Source organism: Nicotiana tabacum, chromosome 11 (genome assembly GCF_000715075.1).
Source record: "Nicotiana tabacum cultivar K326 chromosome 11, ASM71507v2, whole genome shotgun sequence".
Lineage (NCBI taxonomy): Eukaryota > Viridiplantae > Streptophyta > Magnoliopsida > Solanales > Solanaceae > Nicotiana > Nicotiana tabacum.
In genome coordinates, this window is record NC_134090.1 from 147,269,990 (window position 1) to 147,290,961 (window position 20,972).

The 20,972-nt window shown below is 38.2% G+C and overlaps 2 protein-coding genes and 1 non-coding gene across 7 annotated transcripts; 1 reads left to right on the forward strand and 2 right to left on the reverse strand.

The window, feature by feature from the left end:
- Positions 1-528: 528 nt before the first annotated feature.
- Positions 529-1,098, forward strand: LOC107817250 (uncharacterized). Its single transcript, XM_016643046.2, has one exon. The coding sequence runs from the start codon at positions 529-531 to the stop codon at positions 1,096-1,098; it is 570 nt and encodes a 189-aa protein (XP_016498532.2).
- Positions 1,099-5,166: 4,068 nt separating this feature from the next.
- LOC142166654 (small nucleolar RNA R71) lies at positions 5,167-5,271 on the reverse strand. Its single transcript, XR_012697057.1, has one exon. It is a non-coding gene; the product is annotated as a small nucleolar RNA R71 (small nucleolar RNA).
- A 6,698-nt stretch (positions 5,272-11,969) lies between these two features.
- LOC107817252 (cyclin-dependent kinase G-2) lies at positions 11,970-16,699 on the reverse strand. Of its 5 annotated transcripts, XR_012696802.1 has the most exons (9): positions 14,860-16,699; positions 14,484-14,619; positions 14,295-14,383; positions 14,190-14,212; positions 13,998-14,106; positions 13,799-13,905; positions 13,268-13,674; positions 13,070-13,151; positions 11,970-12,269 (listed from the first exon to the last, which is right to left on the reverse strand). XR_012696802.1 is itself a non-coding variant. In XM_075225537.1 (6 exons), the coding sequence occupies exons 1-6, from the start codon at positions 16,326-16,328 to the stop codon at positions 13,575-13,577; spliced, it is 2,010 nt and encodes a 669-aa protein (XP_075081638.1). In that variant the 5' UTR covers positions 16,329-16,699; the 3' UTR covers positions 13,202-13,574. The 5 variants fall into 5 exon arrangements, 1 of the variants encoding a protein (XP_075081638.1); XR_012696800.1 differs by lacking the exon at positions 14,190-14,212; XR_012696799.1 differs by lacking the exons at positions 11,970-12,269; positions 14,190-14,212 and adding an exon at positions 12,478-12,897.
- Positions 16,700-20,972: the final 4,273 nt, after the last annotated feature.

The window sequence follows — 20,972 nt, forward strand, 5'->3', positions numbered from 1 at the left end:
CAACATGGTAGAGATCAGGGGGATGCTCCAGCAACTCATTGGGACAAATGGTAAGATGCAAGAAAAGTTGGCAATACATGATTCAGCTATAAAGAACATTGAAACTCAGTTGGGGCAGTTGTCTATGGCTTTAAACAACCTCCCCTAGGGAACATTGCCAGCAGACACAAATATTAACCCCAAGGAGCAAAACCCGAATCAGCTGATGGCAGTAAGTCTCCGGAATGGGAGAGATTTAGACAAAGAGCAGGAGGTTGCACTAGCCAGTAAAGAGAATACGCCAGCCATTCCAACTCCACTAGAGGTATATGAACCAACAAATCTGTCTGAAGTGGTGGTTGAACAGGGTCAAGATGAAAAGGGTAAGACTAAGATAAATGAACAAGCTGCAGAACAAGACAAGTGGTGCCTCTTGTACCACAGAACCCCAACAGAAAGAAGCCAGCAAGCAATGCACAAAGGGTAATACCTGCACCATTCCCTTAGAGACTGGTAAAACAAAAGAAGGAAGATTAATCCAAGAAATTCATGGAGATGTTGCGTCAAATTCAGTTGAATATTCCTTTGATTGATGCCTTAAGGGAGATGTCAGGTTATGCGAAGATGATGAAAGACCTAATGTCACAGAAGTTTGATTTTCAGGACCTATCCACAGTGACTCTAACGCAGATCTGCAGCGTAGTAGTGACCAGACCGATGGCTCAAAAGATGTCCGACCCAGGTAGCTTCATTATTCCATGCAAGATTGGGAGTTATGCCTTTGCAAAGGCATTATGTGATTTGGGAGCCAACATAAATTTGATGTCTCTGGATGTATACACCAAACTGGGCATTGGTAGAGCTAGATCGACTTCGATGCTGCTGCAGCTGGCTGACCGCACGGTAAAAAGGCCTACTAGGATTCTTGATGATGTGTTGGTGCAAGTGGGGAAGTTCGTGTTCCCTTCAAACATTGTTATTCTTCACTGTCAGGTAGATGAGGAGATACCTATCATTTTAGGTAGGCCATTTTTGGCCACTGGGAGAGCACTAATCGATTGTGAGACTGGGGAATTAAAAATGAGACTGAACGATGAAGAAGTCATATTCAATGTTTAGCAATCTATGAGGAGACCTAGTGAATATGCTAATTGCTCTCTAGTGGAGGCAGTGGATGTGATTCTTGCAAGAAGATGATGTCACCCTGACTGCTAAAGATCCATTGGAGGTATGTCTAACAAATTTAGAAGAGATGGATTGTGAAGGGTTAGCTGAGTGGGTCATGGCACTTGAAGGCCAAGGATTCTGGAAAAGGGAACCTCAGTTCGAGTCCCTTGAGTTAGAAAAAAGGGCTACACCTCCAGCAAAGCCATCAGTAGACGAACCACCGAAGCTGGAGCTGAAGCCGCTCCCAGCTCACCCAGGTATGTTTTCTTAGGCCCCGATTCTACTTTGCCTATTATTATATCATCCGATTTGCTAGATGTGCAGGTAGAACAGCTCTTACAGGTACTGCAGGAAAGTAAGACTGCCATTGGCTGGACCATGGCAGACATAAAGGGTATCAGCCCAGCCTTCTGTATGCACAAGATTCTCTTGGAAGAAGGGCACAAACCTTCCAAAGAACATCAACGAAGGCTGAACCCGAACATGAAAGAGGTAGTAAAGAAGGAAGTGATCAAATGGTTAAATACGGGAATCATCTTCCCCATCTCTAATAGCAATTGGGTCAGCCCTGTACACTGTGTGCCGAAAAGGGGGGGAATGACTGTTGTGCAAAATGAGAACAATGAGTTGATCTCAACTCTTACAGTCACGGGATGGTGGATTTGCATGGATTACCGAAAATTAAACACAGCCACCCGGAAGGACCACTTCCCCTGCCTTTCATTGACCAAATGTTGGACAGGCTGGCCGGGCGATCGCACTTTTGTTTCTTGGATGGATATTCGGGGTACAATCAGATATCAATAGCCCCCGAAGATAGAGAGAAAACATCCTTCACTTGTCCGTATGGCATCTTCGTCTTTCGGAGAATGCCTTTTGGGCTTTGCAATGCACCGACGACATTTCAACTGTGCATGTTAGCCATTTTCACAGACATGGTGGAGGATACTATGGAGGTATTTTTGGATGGTTTCTCCGTGGTGGGAGATTCATTCGAGGACTGTCTTCACAACTTAAGAAGAGTGCTCAAAAGATGTGTGGAGACAAATTTAGTGTTGAACTGGGAAAAGTGCCATTTTATGGTACAGGAAGGGATAGTCCTGGGGCATCGAGTGTCCAGTAAAGGAATTGAGGTCGACCATGCTAAGGTTGACGTGACTGAAAAACTACCACCGCCCACTTCAGTCAAGGCGGTGAGAAGTTTCTTTGGGCATGCCGGGTTCTACAGGCGATTCATAAAAGATTTCTCCAATATTACTAACCCATTATGCAAACTCCTTGAAAAGGATCACCCCTTTGTGTTTTCTAATGATTGCAGGTTGGCATTTGAGGAGCTGAAGAAGTGATTGGTGACTGCACCCATCATTGTCACACCCAACTAGAAGCAACCATTTGAGCTCATGTGCGATGCAAGTGACTATGCCATAGGAGCAGTCTTGGGGCAGCGAAAGGATAAACTGATGCACCCGATTTATTATGCAAGCAGAACGCTAAGCGGTGCACAACTCAATTACACTGTGACGGAAAAGGAGATGTTGGCTGTTGTTTTTGCATTCGACAAATTCAGGTCATACTTGATTGGCTCGAAAGTTATTGTTTACACTGACCATGCAGCAATTAGGTACCTGATAGAAAAAAAGGAGTCAAAGCCACGCTTGAGTCGATGGGTTCTTCTGTTACAAGAATTCGATCTGGAAATACGTGACCGAAAAGGGATAGAAAACCAAGTAGCTGACCACCTCTCAAAGTTGGAAGGAGCTAAAAAGAAGGTAGAGGTTGAGGATATAACAGAGACATTCCCGGATGAACAGTTACTAGCAATGACAATGGAGGAGGCACCTTGGTATGCTGATATTGCTAATTATTTAGCAAGTGGTATTGTACCTTATGAACTCTCCTCAATTCAAAAGAAAAAGTTCTTTCGTGATTGTCGGTATTATTATTGGTATGAACCTCTATTGTTTAAAATATATGTAGATAACATGATCCGGTGGTGTATCCCCGAGAAAGATCATCATTCTGTTTTGTAGGCTTGCCATGCTTCACTGATGATAGGCTATAATTGTGTATTTTAGTCGCTTATTACACTCTAATTTATTGCACTTTAATTGATTTTGAGCTTTAATCGCTAGTGTTTTACACTAAATATGAGTTTTATGCCTTTTAGGAGTGATTCCGATCTATGTAGGCGTTATGGAATGAATTCAAATGATTTGGAGCTTTGAAGTCTGAGTAAAATCCCAAGACATTAAGTCGGGATCGTGTTCGGAGGGCATGTACCAAGTCCGGATGTTAAAAGAGGACGAAATAAGTTCACTCTGAGAAAATTACATTGCCGCGCCGCGCCTGTGTAAAATGCTGCCTGATGCAAAAAGTTGAGGCTGCTGATAAACTCCATTAGCACGCCGCATGGCGCGGCACAGGGTGCGGCGCGGCTGTATAAAATTTACAGAGCCAGAGTCCTATTTCGCGCGGGAGAATGTGTTTTCGTCTGCGCCCAACCCAACTTGGTATAAATACATATAAAAACGTTATTTTTGAGGACTTTGGACGGAGCTTAGCATGGGGAGACGCACTTTGGAGCAAAAATACACACAAGAACATCTCAGATTTTTTCATCTTTTCTAGTAATTTTAATTATTCAAAATTTATGAAATTGTTTGATTACATCATGAGGCTAAACACCCATTGTTCTGGGGTTGTGATTTAGCCAAGAATATTGTTGTTTGATATTAGCTTGACCTTGATTATAATTCACCAATATATGGTTGTTTCTTCAATTCTGTGTTTAATTGCTTAATTGTCTGGCCAGCAGTTAGGTTCTATTTACTATCTATGTTATGCTTGGGAAAGCCGTGTTTAGATTAGAGAAGAATTGAAGAGAGCATGATCTTAACCCTTAGGGGGAGCGAATTTGTGGTTAGGATAGGAATATACCTAGTCACCATGCTTAATTAAATATCGTGATCTTAATGCGTTCTTAATAGATTAATTTCATAGGAATATAGGCGTTAATCTATTGAGAATAGGTGAGTAGTACTTCGGGAGAAGGCTATGAGAGCATTTATCGATTAATTAGCAACCATGAGTGAATTATATGAAAGGGAGAGTTAATTAGAACACAATAGGATTGGTGAATCGATCACAACCCTGGAATAGTTGTCTCTATTGAATACATAACAATCATTCTACTGCTTGAGAATTTAGTTATTACTTAGAATTGTAGTTAGCATAATTAAACTCTTGAACTCGAACTTAGCTTGACGGAATAACAATATTGTTGTGTTAGTGAGTAGTTGATATAAGTCCCTGTGGGTTCGACGCTGACTTATCATTTTATTACTTGTACGACCACGTATACTTGTGTGTGCGTTTGGGAGCAACAAGTTTTTGGCGTCGTTGTCGGGGACTTGAATATTAGCTACTTGCTAGTTTTTGCTTTAATTGTTTATTTCATCGAGTCTAACGTTACTTGATTGTTGCTCAGATCTCAGGAACTTTGATTGAATGCGTAGGTTCAGAAGCCAAGACCGACTTCAAGGCTTTGATCCTGAACCTGAGAGAACATTTCACAGGAGGTTGAGGGAAGCAAGGGACACGAATAATATTCAGCCACTTGTTCAATTTCTTGTGGACATGGCAGAGGAGCAATCCATGGCTGTTCAGGAGGTGGCGATGCCCAGCATTGCTAATGTCACCTCCAGTATAGTGAAGCCCAGGATCGCTGGGCACTTTGAGCTGAAACAGAGTATGATCCAGCTACTTCATGCAAATGGGAAATTTATGGGTCTTCCACACGAGGATCCACAACAGCATATTCTGAACTTCTTGGAGATTAGTGATACTTATATCACTACTAACGGGGTCACTCCAGATTATGTGAGGCTCACACTTTTTACATTCTCACTGTTGGGCGAGGCTAAGCGATGGCTAAAGGCAGAACCAGCTAATTCCATTACAACATGGAATGATTTGGCGAGAAAATTTCTGGCAAGGTTCTTTCCTTCAGGCAAAACTGCAAAGATCAGAAGTGAGATAGTTGCCTTCAAACAAAAAATAAGGGAATCTTTATACTCAGCTTGGGAAAGGTTCAAGGGGATACTCAGAGACTATCCTCATCACAATCAGACGAATGAAGTGTTAGCTCACACTTTCATAGAAGGGCTCCATTCCCAAACAAAAATTGTAGTCGATGCGGCAGCTGAAGGTCAAGTATTGGAGAAAAGCTTCGATGAAATTTATGCATTATTGAACAAATTCTCCAAAAGCAATTCGGATTAGCAAGGAGAGATGGGTAGGAACATGGTACAAAAATCACCGGGGGTTCTTGAATTAGATGTTGTCTCAGCAATGTCAGCACAAGTCTCTACGCTGACCAACCAAGTCAATCAGATGACCATGATCATTAACAAGCAACAAGCCCAGCCAGTGCAACAAGTTCAAATATTTTGTGAAGTATGTGGAGAGGGTCACATGAGCAATTTATGCCCAGCAAATCCAGAATCTGTATATTTTGTGGGTAATGCAAATCGAGGCCAAACAAATCAGTATGGGGACACCTACAATCCCAACTAGAGGAATCACCCAAAATTCTCTTGGGGTAGAAATCAAGGCAATCAGAATCAATATCGGCCTCAAGCACCTCAACAACAATCCAGTCCACCTCAGGCTAAACAACAAGCTAGCCTTGAGGAGATGAAGAAGAAATTGATGACCGACCAGCAAGCCCTCAATCAGAAATTAATAGCAGATCAACAAACTTTCAATCAGAAATTAATAGCAGATCAACAAACTTTCAATCAAAAAATAATGGCTGATCAACAGGCTCAAGCCGCAACACTGAGAAATTTGGAGCACCACGTGGGCCAACTTGCCAGAGCCCAAAATACCAGACCAATAGGGGCTCTTCCTAGTGATACGGATCTCAATCCTAAAGCTCAAGTCAATGCAGTTACCTTGAGAAATGGAAGAGCATTAGAAGAAGTTCCAAAGAAAAAGAAGAATATAGCTCATCCCGAAGGACAATTAGTTCCCAAGCCAGTTGAGGGGAATAAGAAATCAGATAAAGGACCTGAGCTAGTAATTAAGACTAGGCCACCACCTCCGTTTCCACAAAGACTGCAGAAGCAAAAAGATGATGCTAAGTACAATAAATTCCTAGATATTTTGAGCCAACTGAGTGTGAATTTACCTTTGGTGGAAATTTTGCAGGAAGTGCCTAAGTATGCAAGGTATCTCAGAGATATTGTGGCAAACAAACGAAGACATGCAGAGTTCGAAACAGTTGCACTTACTGAAGAGTGCAGTGCCAGAGTTCAGAGTAAACTTCCTCCTAAGTTGAAGGATCATGGGTGTTTCACAATTCCTTTGTCTCTTGGAAAACAAGAAGTTGGTAGAGCCCTGTGTGACTTAGGAGCTAGTATAAATTTGATATCATCCTCTTTGTTCAAGCAACTCGGATTGGGGGTGCTTAGACCTACTACAATCACTTTACAGTTAGCAGATAGGTCACTAGTCATGCCAGAAGAAATTATTGAGGATGTGTTAGTTAGAGTGGGAAAGCTTATTCTTCCTGCTGATTTTATTGTTCTTGATTACGAGGTAGATGAGGAAGTGCCCATTATTTTGGGGCGACCATTCTTAGCTACCGGTGGAGCAATTATTGATGTGAGGGCAGGGAAGTTAAAAATGAGAGTTGACGATGAGGAGGTCACTTTTAATGTGTACAAGGCACTTAAGCTCCCTAAGCATTATGTGGACTTGTGGATGATTATTGTGGTCGAATTGAAGGGAATAGAGCAGAGTCAGCATGTGAATTATAGTGATCCAGATGGGACAACTGAGTTAGAGGAGGTGGTGTTTCCAGTTGAGCGTGTAAAGATGATTGAGAAAAGAGCCAAATATAAAAGAGGAGACCTTCCGAGAGCGTGCAAAAAGGCTAGACTTCATGGGAGAAAGAAGAAGAGAAAGCGCCCAACCTGAGCAGAGTAGCAGAGTTGTGCCGCGACTATAATTAAGGAGCTTGTTGGGAGACAACCCAACCTGTATATCTTTTATTTATTGATTATTTTTTTCTAGTGTCAAGTTTTGTGTTGTTTTTATATTGTAGAGTAGGGGAAGTCTGAGTACCCAAAGTTGAAGCTGAGGAGCATGTTTGAGCCTAAGTGTGGGGTCGTCCCGACCCTTAATATTGAGGATCATGTCCGAGCTAGGCCTGAGAGGGCCTCACGGAGTATTTCTCACCCTTGTTTTAATATTTCTCTATGATCATGCAACGAGGACTATGCATAATATAAGTGTGGGGTGAGGAAACTACTTTCTGAAGTGTAATTGTATAAAACTATTTTTTTATTTAGTTTTTCTTTTAGAACTCGTAGTAGACATAGTCTAGGTAAAAAAAACGAAAATTGAAAAAAAAAATTGAAAAAGCTTGGACTTTTCCCGACGATGGATCTTTTGAACAATTTTCTTGAGGGATAAAAGTCCGATTTAAAAAACACCAAAAAGATTTTTGTTTTTTTATTTATTTTTTATTTTTATTTTTTTTAGAATAGCTAGGTAGTATTCCTTGGTTTTTCTTTGGGCACCAGTTCTTTTCCAAGGATGTAGCTCGAACCGGGCACTTTAATTTCTTTTTAGGAGTAGTTTAGGAAGGAACTGAGTCATTATGAGATACTCATTAACATGGTTGATGCTGGCACATTAGGCTATGACATACATTCTGTTTTCCCGTGTATTTGATTTGAATTGTGAAGCCTGAGTAAAGTAAATAGCCTATTTTGTGACGCCTTTTCTCGCTTGTTTGACTTGTATACCGCATAGTGCAATGTTGCTTAAATTTCTCATTTAATTGTGCTTGCTTGACTTGAGAGTTGAACAGAACCGTCTTGATTGAATCATGTGCAACATGTGTGTGAGGATTCGTGATTCTCTATGCTATCCTGTGTAGTCTAGAACTTGCCCTGTGTGTTAATTGAAGCGAAATTGTAAGTTGTGCTAATCTAGGAGATGACGTAGGCATTTTCTTGCTTGATCATGGATGTGCTTGTCACATAATAATAGAATTTTCCGTTGCTAGGCCCTTTGAGCCTATAGACCTTTCTTTTGGCACCCACATTACAAGTCATCCCCTATTTTGTTCTTAATCTGATATTGATTGAACCTTTACCTCCTAAGGCACTTAGTAGATAAAAGAAGTTAGGTTAGATATTGGGGAGTATCTGTTGAGTGGAACCATGGAAGGGCTCGTTGATGCACTAAAGTTAAAATCAAAGGTCACTAGCCGATGAACTTTAATGTATGGAGTGTGTGAAGAAAAGAAAAAAAAAGAGGAGAAAAGGAAAAGAAAAATTCAAAGAAATGAAAAATGATAAGTGAAAGTACGTAGAAAAATACACACCACCAATTCTTATTGATTTGTGCTAGTGGAAATATAGAAGTGCTTAATTGAAAAGAGGACTATGTTGTATATGGCAAGTGAATTGGTTGAGAAGAATATGAGCTTGAATTGTGAATGTATTAAAGTGCTTAGGAGGGTTAGCCACTATTTCTAAATGTATCATACTCGTCCCTTAGCCTACATTACAACCTTAAAGTCCTAATTGATCCTATATTTGGCTAGCTCAAATTAGTAGACATATACACTATGGGTAAGCTTATAGTACGATCACGGGATGCATATGAACTCTTTGTGAGAGTGAGTGAATTTGGTTCAATTGTGTAATGTCCTTAAATTATGTTCAAAGGCATATTTGAATGTGTGAACTAGTCTATATTCACTCTTTTGTTTGTTGGTGAGGGCACATGATCTCATGAATGATTGATAATGTTGTAAACTTTCTTGTTGGGTAAGTGCACGAATTGAGGGTGCTTAGTGGTTGCAAGTCGATTGTTGAGGTTGGGTGGTGACGAATATGTTGTTGGAATTTATTGAATTGAAATATTATACTTGGGCATGCTTAAACGGGAAGAATGTGAAATTTTGTGTGTTCATGCTTACGTGCCGGTATTGATTGTAATCAAGAGTATAGTGTGTGGTTAAAAGTTAAGGTGCTACTCTATGATTGAACCAATTGTTGGATGAAGTTTTGAATCAAGTTGTTATAATCGAGCCGGATTTATGATATGATTGTTTAACTACGTTTTGTATGGTGATTAATTGAATGGGCCCTTGATCAATCATGTCTAATTATCTTATATTGTTTGAGAAAGAATATTAGGTTAGACAGCTGTTGAACAACACCACTTTTGGGTAATTGAAGAGATTCATTACTTGAACTTAAAAGTGGGTTTAGAGATAACGGAACTTTGGTGGGATAATTTAGAGTTGCACACATATTGTCAGCTAGAGTAGTTCGAGAGAATGCTCTAGTAAATTATTATAGTTGATCGAGAGATAATTACGATAACCCATAACTCTTAATCCTCATAGAGTATTACGGAGAGATTATAGCGGAAGAGTCAAGACCTTGATTCAAAACGTAGTTGAACAATCATATCATAAATCCGGCTCGATTATAACAACTTGATTCAAAACTTCCACCAACAATTGGTTCTATCCTTAGTTTTTCTTTGGGAACCAGTTCTTTTCCAAGGATGTAGCTCGAACCGGGAACTTTAATTTCTTTTTAGGAGTAGTTTAGAAAGGAACTGAGTCATTCTGAGATACTCATTGACATGGTTGATGCTGGCACATTAGGCTATGACATACATTCTGTTTTCCCGTGTATTTGATTTGAATTGTGAAGCCTAAGTAAAGTAAATAGCCAATTGTGTGACGCCTTTTCTCGGTTGTTTGACTTGTATACCGCATAGTGCAATGTTGCTTAAATTTCTCATTTAATTGTGCTTGCTTGACTTGAGAGTTGAACAGAACCGTCTTGATTGAATCATGTGCAACGTGTGTGTGAGGATTCGTGATTCTCTATGCTATCCTGTGTAGTCTAGAACTTGCCCCGTGTGTTAATTGAAGCGAAATTGTAAGTTGTGCTAATCTAGGAGATGACGTAGGCATTTTCTTGCTTGATCATGGATGTGCTTGTCACATAATAATAGAATTTTCCGTTGCTAGCCCCTTTGAGCCTATAGACCTTTCTTTTGGCACCCACATTACCAGTCATCCCCTATTTTGTTCTTAATCTGATATTGATTGAACCTTTACCTCCTAAGGCACTTAGTAGCTAAAAGAAGTTAGGTTAGAGATTGGGGAGTATCTGTTGAGTGGAACCATGGAAGGGCTCGTTGATGCACTAAAGTTGAAATCAAAGGTCACTAGCCGATGAACTCTATGATTTAAAAGTTAAGGTTCCATCAAGACATAAACTAGCAATTGGGGAAATCACTGCCCTAGACCTTTTTATCATTGAATTATCTTTATTTTAGCTTACTGTTGTTTTTCATAGTATTTGAAGTAGTTAAACAAAAACCCAATCTTAATTGAGCAAAAAATCTTGCATCTAGAGATTGATTGAGTTGATAATAACATTGCTAAAGAGTGTAATAGATAGGTTAGTTCCCTGAGGATTCGATTCCGGACTTAAAACCGGATTATATTTGCAACGACCACTTTGTCCTTTAAAAGGCATAGTTGGGCGTTATCAGTAATCGAGCCGACTGATCCACTATAGTGGATCTTGTAAGCTAGTGAACGGTCCCGCATGGTTTGCATTAGAGGGCCCGCTTTCATCGTCCTTACCCAGATCTCTTCTATTCTGCCCTGCAGTGGTAGAACCTAGTGAACGGGGTGTACTATTTCCCAACCTTCTGTGAACTTTCAAACCCTGGGAGAAATGCAGCTGGATTTCTAAGTAGCCTTACTCACTTCATCTTCGGCTTTTAGAGTCGTAACCTAACCTCATCCTTTTATAGCTAGGTAACTAGCAAATAAGCTGGGTGAAAATAATAAGAAATTGGAAATACTGAGGTTAACTTAGTGTTTGACAAAGCTATGAAGATCTTTGAAGTCTCAAACATGGTGGCTGAGGCAATTGCGATTAAGGAGGCTTTTTTAAGTTATTGTTTTTATCCCCAGGTGCTACCAGTTATCATTAAGACTGACTCATTAGTGATTATTCTCGAAGATGATCTTGGATGGAATATGAGAGGTCCTTTGGAGCATTGATACTGTGATTGATGATATTAAGCAATTTCTACAAGATTTCCATGTTACTGTTGATCAATTTTGAGGGAGGGCAATGCGCTTCTTGATTATAATACTCTAATTTAGCATTTCATAGTGGAAGTGATGTTCAAATTCAAATTTAAAACCTAGACAACTCACAATGTCCAAACCTGCACATTAGAGTTCCGAAGAGATGACAGGTCAATCTGTATGAATTCGCATTATTGCCCTATGAATATTAATATGACATTACCTATCCTTAAGTGTGCGCCGGACATGGTTTTTATCACTTGTAACATTGTAGAGTCCTTCTACCCTCATTACTTGAGACTTATTAATAAAACTAGCCACTAGGTATCCTATCTATTGGTATATTAGCTTTAAAAACAACAAATCTACATTTTTCAGTCACAGCGCTTTCTCGAAACAGCTAGAATTTGCTGAAACATTCAATAAACCATTTCATTTACTGCAACACGTTTGATTATAGTCTTTCCCTTCCGTTTCCATGTATGCCTATGCCATAGAAAACAAAAGGTTTCCATGTATGCGTATGACAGAGAAAACAAAAGGTCAAACTAATCAGCTGTGTTCAGCTATATAAATAAACCTAGCAGTCATCCATCCCAATGACATTCTGAAGCTAAATCAAAAAACAAAAATATTAAATAAAGCTGATAAACCATGATTTGCATTGTTGTCATGGCAGGCAAACCCGAGAAGAGAACATAAGAATAACTAAACATTCTGTGATACAATCCGATAAGGAAAAAATATCCACAACTTAATTAGTCTGAAATTCTATCTTATGGACAAAACAGAACACCTCCTAAAGGATGCAAAAGATATCAAAGCATGCATTATACGACTCTTACATGAGGGAAGTAAAGTACCTTCACTGCACTTGCAGATAAAATGAGAATCTGAACGGAAAATAAATTTGAAGTTTTACATATGTCAGGTCGTAGCTAAGCTCCCTCAACCTGCTTGCCTTGGCACTGCACTGACATTTGCATTTTTAATTTTACTGTAAATTGGAAATCTTGTGGGCACCATTTAAAATAAAAGAGAAACCAGAAAAAGTAGATAACTAAATTCGTCATCTGGTGACCAACCAAGTCAGATAATTAGACAGCTGCCATACTTTCAAGGGCACTACATAAAAAACAAAGCTCAAGAAAAATCGCGAACTGAACACACAAAACGGATCCAGGAACAAGTTAACAGACGACTAATCAACCTAAATAGTGTCAGTTGACAGCTACTGACAGTATATTTCATTATCGCCATTTACATTCTTTGCTAAATAAGTTCACGATCTGGTGTAAAAAATTAGAGATAACGATAGCAGTCCCTACACAACAAGGAAATCATTGCAACAGAAGCTGCTCTACACCACAAATCACCATCAGATTTGGCTACTTAAGCATCCCAAGTCACCAATATCAATATCTTTTAATTTTAAGAAACTTCACCACAATTGTCATCACATTCGCACAGAGCTTTGACTTCTCATGTCTACCCAATTCTGCCAGTGTTATGACGTTTGAGATCGCAAAGGGTACATGTCATCTCAAAAGACAATTCTTGCATCCATCATATCGGATTCGTTGCAGACAGTGGTTGTGCAACTTCACCAAAGAATGCAAGTAAAAAGAACCAAAAGAACGAATGAGAAGTAAACATCACTGAAGGGCCAAGAGATAAGTGATCATATATGACATCTTCTATCACTATCCATGTATTCAGATCCAATTATTGTTTTTTTGTTTTATATTAAGGATATCCAGATCTAATCATTACCTTTAAATGTGCAATACTTTTCTGTGAAATTCTTCGTCAATGAAAAATCTATGTAGTGCCTTTCTTCTTTACACCGCCGTCTCTTGCAAACAGAATATAAAGATCAAAACATATGTAGCTAAATATACGATATAATCCAAAATACTCGGTATCCAAATCAATTGCGAGAAAATTGTTTAATCGAAATATGTTACATACACGAGTTTCCTTCGAAACAGTTCCTTAATAGATAAACTGACTACGCCACCCAGCCATGCATGCAGTTGCATGATAAGGTTCCAGCGCCCAGTGATAGTCAACCTGCAACAAAATCTGAGACATGTACAATAGTCAAAGCATTTTTTCCGTGATATACTGTCAAAAGTGCCCTGCTAAAAGAATAACACAAGTGATCGTCAAAACAAGTTTTGCATCTTCCTTTCAACGCATGGCTCTCTAACCTCAACCACATCGACCCTGAGTATTAGACAAAACACCAACAGTTACTGCATGCTATTCACTTATCTTAGCAAAACAAGCCACCAGTCCCCAACTCCCCCTGCTGCAATTCCTTTCTTCGCTGCTCCTCTAGCGGATCTGGACTCTTCACTACTCTTCGCGCACGCCTAAAAGCAGAATAAGGTAGGGATAAGATCACCTTAAGAGATTAACAAATTCTCAAATATTTGATAATAGACAACTTTTTCCTAATCAAGTATGACTGACAATTGAAGTTCACGGGATTAACACCTGTCTTGCGCATGCTGTGCAGGGAAGGTAGGCATGAATTCTTTGGACTTGGGAAGAGGAACTTCACGAAACCACTCATGGTTCAACGCAGCTTCAGCAGTTAACCTCTGCAGTTTGTCACCACAAACAATAAGCTTTTGAGCAGGAAAGATTAGCTTAGAGCAAACTTACAAGTTCACATATGTTTGGTTATTAATACCTGATCCGGATCATAAGTGAGTAGCTTGTTCAACAGGTCAAAACCAGCATCAGATAGTCCAGGTTCCATGAAGGATGTGGCCGGAAATTCCTTTCTTAACAAGTTATACCTGAAACGAATAATCATGGGTTAACAGAAACATGGAAATATTTGCTGTCAAACTGAAATCGTAGCCAAGCCGGACAGCCAGACCAGAATCACTCAAAGCTGGAAGCCTGGGAAAACAGTAACAAAATAAAGAAATGAATCTCCAGTTGTCTATTGTAGGGATAAAATATAGCAGAAAATAATACTTACTTATGCTTTACAAAGTTGACTTTCACCCCAGGGAGTTTGGAAAACCCCGGCCATATCGTCTCATTTGGGGTGCCAAGGATTCTGAAAATCTGGAAAGGGAAAACCCCACAAATAGGTGTTAGAAATTACATCGCCGAAGCCGTAAGTAACTCTCCACTAATTACAAAATAAAGCAGCTGGAAGAGAGACCTTGTTAAGTTGATCAACTTCTGATTTCCCATTGAAAAGCGTTTCTTTCCTCAGCAATTCAGCCATGATACAACCCAATGACCACATGTCAATAGCAGTGGAATATTGTTTCGCTCCCAAAAGAAGTTCAGGTGCCCTGTAAGAATACTAATTTTTCAATCCTTATCACTAAAAGATCAGATAGAGAAAGAATTTAACAGAAATCTTTTTTGGCAATAATTTTTCAATCCTTGTCACTAAAAGATCAGATAGAGGAAGAATTTAACAGAAATCTTTTTTGGCAACATACACAACTCAACAATAATATGTCCATGTACTTAAAACTTTTCGAATAAATTAAAATCAAAACAAGTAAAAGCATTGAATTGAAACTCACCTGTACCACAAAGTAACCACCAATTGAGTATACGTTTTCAGGGGGCTCCCATATTGACGAGCCAATCCAAAGTCACAAATCTTCAACTCACCTTGGTTATTTAACAGTAAATTTGAAGTCTTCAGATCTCGGTAAAGCACCCAGTTATCATGAAGATACTTGACACCCTCCAAAAGCTGGAGCATAAGGCATTTGACTTCACTTTGGGTAAATCGTTGTTTCATTGTCTCCATCAACGCCTTCAGGTCATGCTCCATGTATTCCATCACCATGAAAATGTTGTCAAGTTTGCTCCCTACAACTACTTCTTTAACATCTACAACTGCGGGATGGTGGAAAGAGAGGAGAATGTTTATCTCCCTTAGAGATGTCAAAGGAAACCCTTCTCGTTCCTTTTCCATTTTAACCTTCTTTAGAGCAACAATTTCTCCTGTCTTCTTGTCTCTAGCTCTGTAAACAACTCCATATGTACCTTCATCTATCTTGTTAAGCCTCTCGTATTCATCCACGCTTCTACACCCCTGAAGCATGTTTACGCTCCTTTGAGGAGGGAACGAAGCTTCTAGTACACCACAAGAATCATGCTCGTGTTCGTATTCTGTATCTGATTGGCTAACACTAGCATCATCATAATTACGGTCCTTATCCACATCCATGGAGTCATTCTTGTCTAAATTATTTTCCTGGTAACTATCTCTACTAGAAGACCTAATATGATCATCAGATTCTGAGGGTCGCGCCCTATTTCTCTTGGGGTTCCCAATTTCAGGGGTCAGTGATTTCCTACGCCCACCTGTTTCAGTCGACCATGACCCTAGTTTCCTACTCTTTAATCGAGGAATTTTATTGTCGGCAACTAGGAAAACATCAACATCAGTCACCCATCGAGATGCTCTTATATGGACATATTCACCATGTTCAAGTATTTTAGCCTCTTGTTCATTGCTCGATTGCACCTCAACAGGAGGCGTCAAAGATATGTGGTCAGGAAATTCAGAAGCAGCTTCGTGGGAAACAGGTATAGCCTTCACCCTAAGCTGGGACTGCTCCGTATTATTATTAGTCATAGAATAGTTCTGCACCTTAGCAGCTGCCAGTGAAATTGTACGAATATTTGACACTCTATTCACTTTCTTAGCATCTTTATTATCCCAAATAACGGGTGAAAATTTTCTTATTTTGCTCTGTACAAGTAACTGGTCTCCATTGTCCGAATTGCTGGCCTGATCATCAGAAACACTCTCACTGGACGATGATAATTCCCCGGGCTCACGGTCACTCCTACCTGAATTACTCATCATCTCTCTTTCTTTTAAATTCATTCGTCTTAGCCTAACCCCGCTATCGCCGTTACGAAATCCATCATAATTTCTTTTTGAGTAACCAACTTCCCTCCTTGAAACCTCAAATTCCAAACCCTGGCCCCTAAATTCGTCGTCCCTATATTCACCATGTCTTCCAGCAGCCATATAAATCCCCAATTCTCCTCTAAAGATAAAACCCTAACCCTAAATTCACCCAAACAAGACCAATACACCGACTCTAATAGAAACAAAACTTATCTTCGAGAAAATAAGGGAATTGGAAGCTTACTGATGGTAGAAACGGATGAAAGGCGGCGACGGTGTCTTCTCCGATTCCGAAAGGGCAACCAAGTTCCGGCGGCCGCGTAAAGAGGCTTTTTAGATTAGCTCCTCCTATGTTTTATACTGTAATTGAGATTGCCTCCAGATTTTTGTTAATTGTTATTTGGTTTTCTGCAATTGAAAGGAACGGCCACAATGTTTCTTGTATCCTCGTTTTGCTCCCCTGAATATACAATAATAGAATATCTCCCCCACAAGAAAAAGCTCATGGTTCGTTTAGACTAAAAGGAACAAATATATATACTATTTTTTTTCAATAATAAAAGGAGAGTAGCTTTAAGACGCTTATGCGCGTACAATATTTAGAAAAAACTAATCACAAAGTATTGTTATCTAATTTGTTTGAGATGAGAAAATTAATATTTGTTGTCGTATTTTACTGATATATTTAAAATTTAAAAACAATAAACTTATGAAATATTAAAAATAAATATTAACATAATAAGTTTTTAACGTCATAGTCAACGCAAAACTTGCTTTGTCTACAATATTGGAACCTTTCATTAGAACACTTATTGCCTTAAACCTGCACTCTTCTCGTATAATAATCAAATTCTTCTGCTAGATTACAGCAATAAATTCAATGCTTAGTAAGGGGTTATGGAATGTTAGCATTTTAGGGATCTTTAGCTATATTCATTGTTTACTTTTTCTAGTCATATACATAGGTTATATATTGATTATATACAATTATGCACATATAATACATAAATTATTCATATATTACACTTCTACCGACTATTTACCTATAATAGCATTTAAGTTTATATCTTATTTGGGTAATGTAGGCAAAAATAACGTAAGAAAAGTCATTTTTTCTAAATTTTTATGTTATAAAAGAATATAAAATATTTAAATTTAAAATCTCATAGGATATTCATATTTCAAATTGAAATTTTAAAAAAGCTAATACAGTGAACTAGTTGTATTGTATCTAGAATTAAACTCTCTAAAGCACATGCTTATTTTAAAACTAATTGACAAATAAAATTTCCAAGTTTAATAGAAGTAGAAGAATCTACAATTGTAGTTTTTTTGGCAGATTCAGTCTTTTCGTGGAAACTTAGTAAATTTGATCAGAATTAGCACTGTTGTAATAGATGACAAAATTAATAGGTATGATATAAAGAAGCGGTGCTATAAAAAAGTGTACCTACATAATGATGGCCACTACTGTTAAAGGTAAATGATATAAAAATAAACTATAACAAGAAATTAATTCCACAGAAAGCTTGGTTGATATTAAAAAAAAAATATTCTAAACTTAAAGAAACATAATACTTTGATATTGATTTGGTCAAGTGACCTACATATGATTTACTAATGCAAAAGAGAAAAAAAAAATTATGAGAGAAATTCTCTCCCTAAATGAAACTCTCGTAAGAACTACATTGTAGATGTTCTTGTTGATATAGTGAAAAGTTATTATAGAAGATAATCATTATAGAGAAATCTGACTTTATATGCCAAATCATACCCAAGGCTAATGAACAATATGCATTCACTACTTCCTAAATTCCTTGCATATGCAGATTCAGTTAATCCCCATGCAAGAGTGCAATCTTCACAAGTCAAAACACCTCAATTTGGTATAATGTGAATTTTCTTGCTTGCTTAAGTTCATAAAATCCGCCACAAGTGAATAAGCTTGTGCCCTATCCGCCATAAGTGAATTTTATTGCCCGCTCAAGTTCTGTGTCGGGTTTATCTCTGCGCAAAACTTGATCATAGATGTCTCTTCTTTATTTATCGACTTGATATTTCTTTTTGTAACAAAATAAAAAAATTTAAAAAGAAAAGAAGATAGTAACTCTTTTGACCAATCAATTAGTAGAAATAGATGACAGGAAGGAATGCGCTTCTCATCATATAAAAAATATTTAAAGCTAAGTACAATAATTTTACCTATCGGGTAGAACATTATTTTCCCTTTCGAACCAGAACATCGTCTTCTTAATTAAGCTATTGAATGTACTAGTAAGAGCATCTTTAGGAGGGGTTTTCCTTTGTCAAGTAGTTGATTAGTACGTATTTATATTTGTATGCGGTGAAATTGATAATCGGTAGGTGGATGTTCGACGAGTTGACACGTGGAAGAAAAGATATGTAAGGTATGAGTCAGAAAATAATTGGCACCGGATGCAACACATGTAATCGGTGTTGAATAAGTTCCTGAGGCATTAGAACCGAGAAAGAAGATTTGAAAGGAAGACATCGGTTGGAAAATATAGCATTCAACGAGCAGTCGTTACAAAGAATCTCTTTACTAATGTTCAATTGTTATGCAGATTTTATTCACATTAAATAAGAGCTTGATTTGAGAATCTTGACTCCCTGAATAAAGCTATAAATAAGACAATTTGCATTCATTATAGGACACAAAACATTACATAAAAGAAAAAATATTTTCTTATTCTATCAATCTACTTTGTTTCTTTTGTTCTTGATATTGCTCTTATCATTGCTTCCAGAGAAGCTAAATCCATAGCCACACTTGTATTTATTCAAGTTTGTTTAATCAATTCATTCTTGTTCTTAACTTTTTATATTCTTGGATCAAAATAATTCACGTATCTATAATTCATGTTACAAATTCAACTGCAGTTTTGCGTCCACAGTGGGGCATAGACAATTGTGTAATTACTTTGATCCATTTATCTGTTACTAATGCGGTTTTAATACTTTTCTTTAGTAAAATAAAAATCATATATGGTAGCTAACAACGTGAACAATTCTTACAAAGTTGGAACAAATAATGAGCGTGGGGATGTGTTCCAAAATGATTGAACTAGTGAAACTCGCAACGAAGGAGATAAAACAATTCCAGTTCGCCAAGAATAAAATCTTCGGCATGTGAGAAGTCCAACTCTTGATGATGCGGATGATGAACATGTTGTTGAAACGATCAAAATTTTGAGGGAGCAACAAAAAAAAAATATGTAACATCTCTCAAGACAAGATCGGGTAATGACGGAGTTGAAGCAGACACTTTCGGTTGCTTCCAATAATTCTAGTGAAGGAATTCGAGCTCTTCCCAGGGTGCCTGCAAATCAAATAGTGCAAAGAACCGGTAATATTTTCAAGGAAGGAGTTTGATTTTAATGAAAATGAGGCAGGTGGTGTAGGTAGTGGATCCGGGAACGACAATAATGCTAATGATCCTTTTAAAACCGAGTTCATGAGATTCATGAGAGAAATAAATGAACGAATTGACCAAAATGCTAAGGAATTTCATGCTCAGATGGATCATATCCGGGGAGCACCACCGGTGGTAAAGGGACTAGATTCAAAAAAATATACACAATTGCCGTTCAAATCAAGTGCGGCCTCGGAATTAATTCTGAAAAGATTGAAGATGCCTGACATCCCGAAGTATGATGGGACTTCGGATCCATCAAAGCATATCACAACTTACACTAAGGCTTTAAAAGGAAATGGCTTGGCCCCGCACGAGATAGAATCTGTCCTATTGAAAAAATTTGGCGAAACTCTAATGAAGAGTGATTTAACTTGGTATTATCTTTTACCTGAGCATTCGATTTACACTTTTAAAATGCTTCTAAATTCTTTCATTAAAGCTCACACTGGGGCAAGAAAAGTCCAAGCTAGAAAACTCAAGGAGAGTATGAACTATTGCGAGAGTTTGTGATCCGATTTCAAAAGGAGAGGATGTTGTTGTCAGCAGTACCGGATGAGTGGGTAGCTGAAGCATTCACCAAAAGTCTCAATCCATTAAGCTCAGATGTCTCCAGGAAATTGAAGGAAAGCTTGTTGGAATTTCAGGAAACTATATTGGCTGATGTCCATAATCATTATGAATCAAAAATTAGAATAAAAGATGATCAACTGAGCTCTTCGGTGTCTTCCAAAGGGCGTAGTCGTGATCGAAATAAGGAGAAGTTCAAAATTAACGTCAATGCAGATCAGAGGTCTTCCAGAAGTTGCTTTCAGCCTTACAAAAAGGTTGATAAGCGTGAAAATAAAGGATTTCAGTCATCGAACAGATTTTGCTTCCGATAGAAGGGCAGAACGTGGTCGGAGTAGCAGAGCTTTACAGGAGAAGGAACCATTAGGGTCCTGGGATTCAGCATACCCTCAGTTATACGACTACAACTTTAACATCAACTTAGTAGAATTGGTGTCGGCTATGAGAAACATTAAGAAGGCTAGATTCCTGAAACAAATTCGATCGGATCCTAGTAACTTTAATGTTATTACTTAACCAATATAACATTGTTCTAAACCGAATGGTATTTTAGTAGTTTATCGTGTCGCTTAATTTCAACCATCTATCTTCTTACTTTTGATAATATAGAGCTCTCTATGATTGACAAAATAATTTTACGACATATTTAAATTTTTTAATTTTGTGTCAATTTTTTTTAATAAATAAAAGATGTGATAATAAGTTTACATTTTTGGAGAAATAATTTATTCTATTTAAATTGTAAAGAATTATGTTCAACA

Coding starts and splice junctions, on each gene's coding strand:
- LOC107817250 (XM_016643046.2), top strand. CDS start 529: ATGGAGATGTTGCGTCAAATTCAGTTGAATATTCCTTTGATTGATGCC.
- LOC107817252 (XM_075225537.1), bottom strand. CDS start 16,328: ATGGCTGCTGGAAGACATGGTGAATATAGGGACGACGAATTTAGGGGC. Junction 14,620..14,859: donor GTGGTTACTTTGTGGTACAG/GTGAGTTTCAAT, acceptor GTATTCTTACAG/GGCACCTGAACTTCTTTTGG. Junction 13,675..13,798: donor GCACAGCATGCGCAAGACAG/GTGTTAATCCCG, acceptor TTCTGCTTTTAG/GCGTGCGCGAAGAGTAGTGA.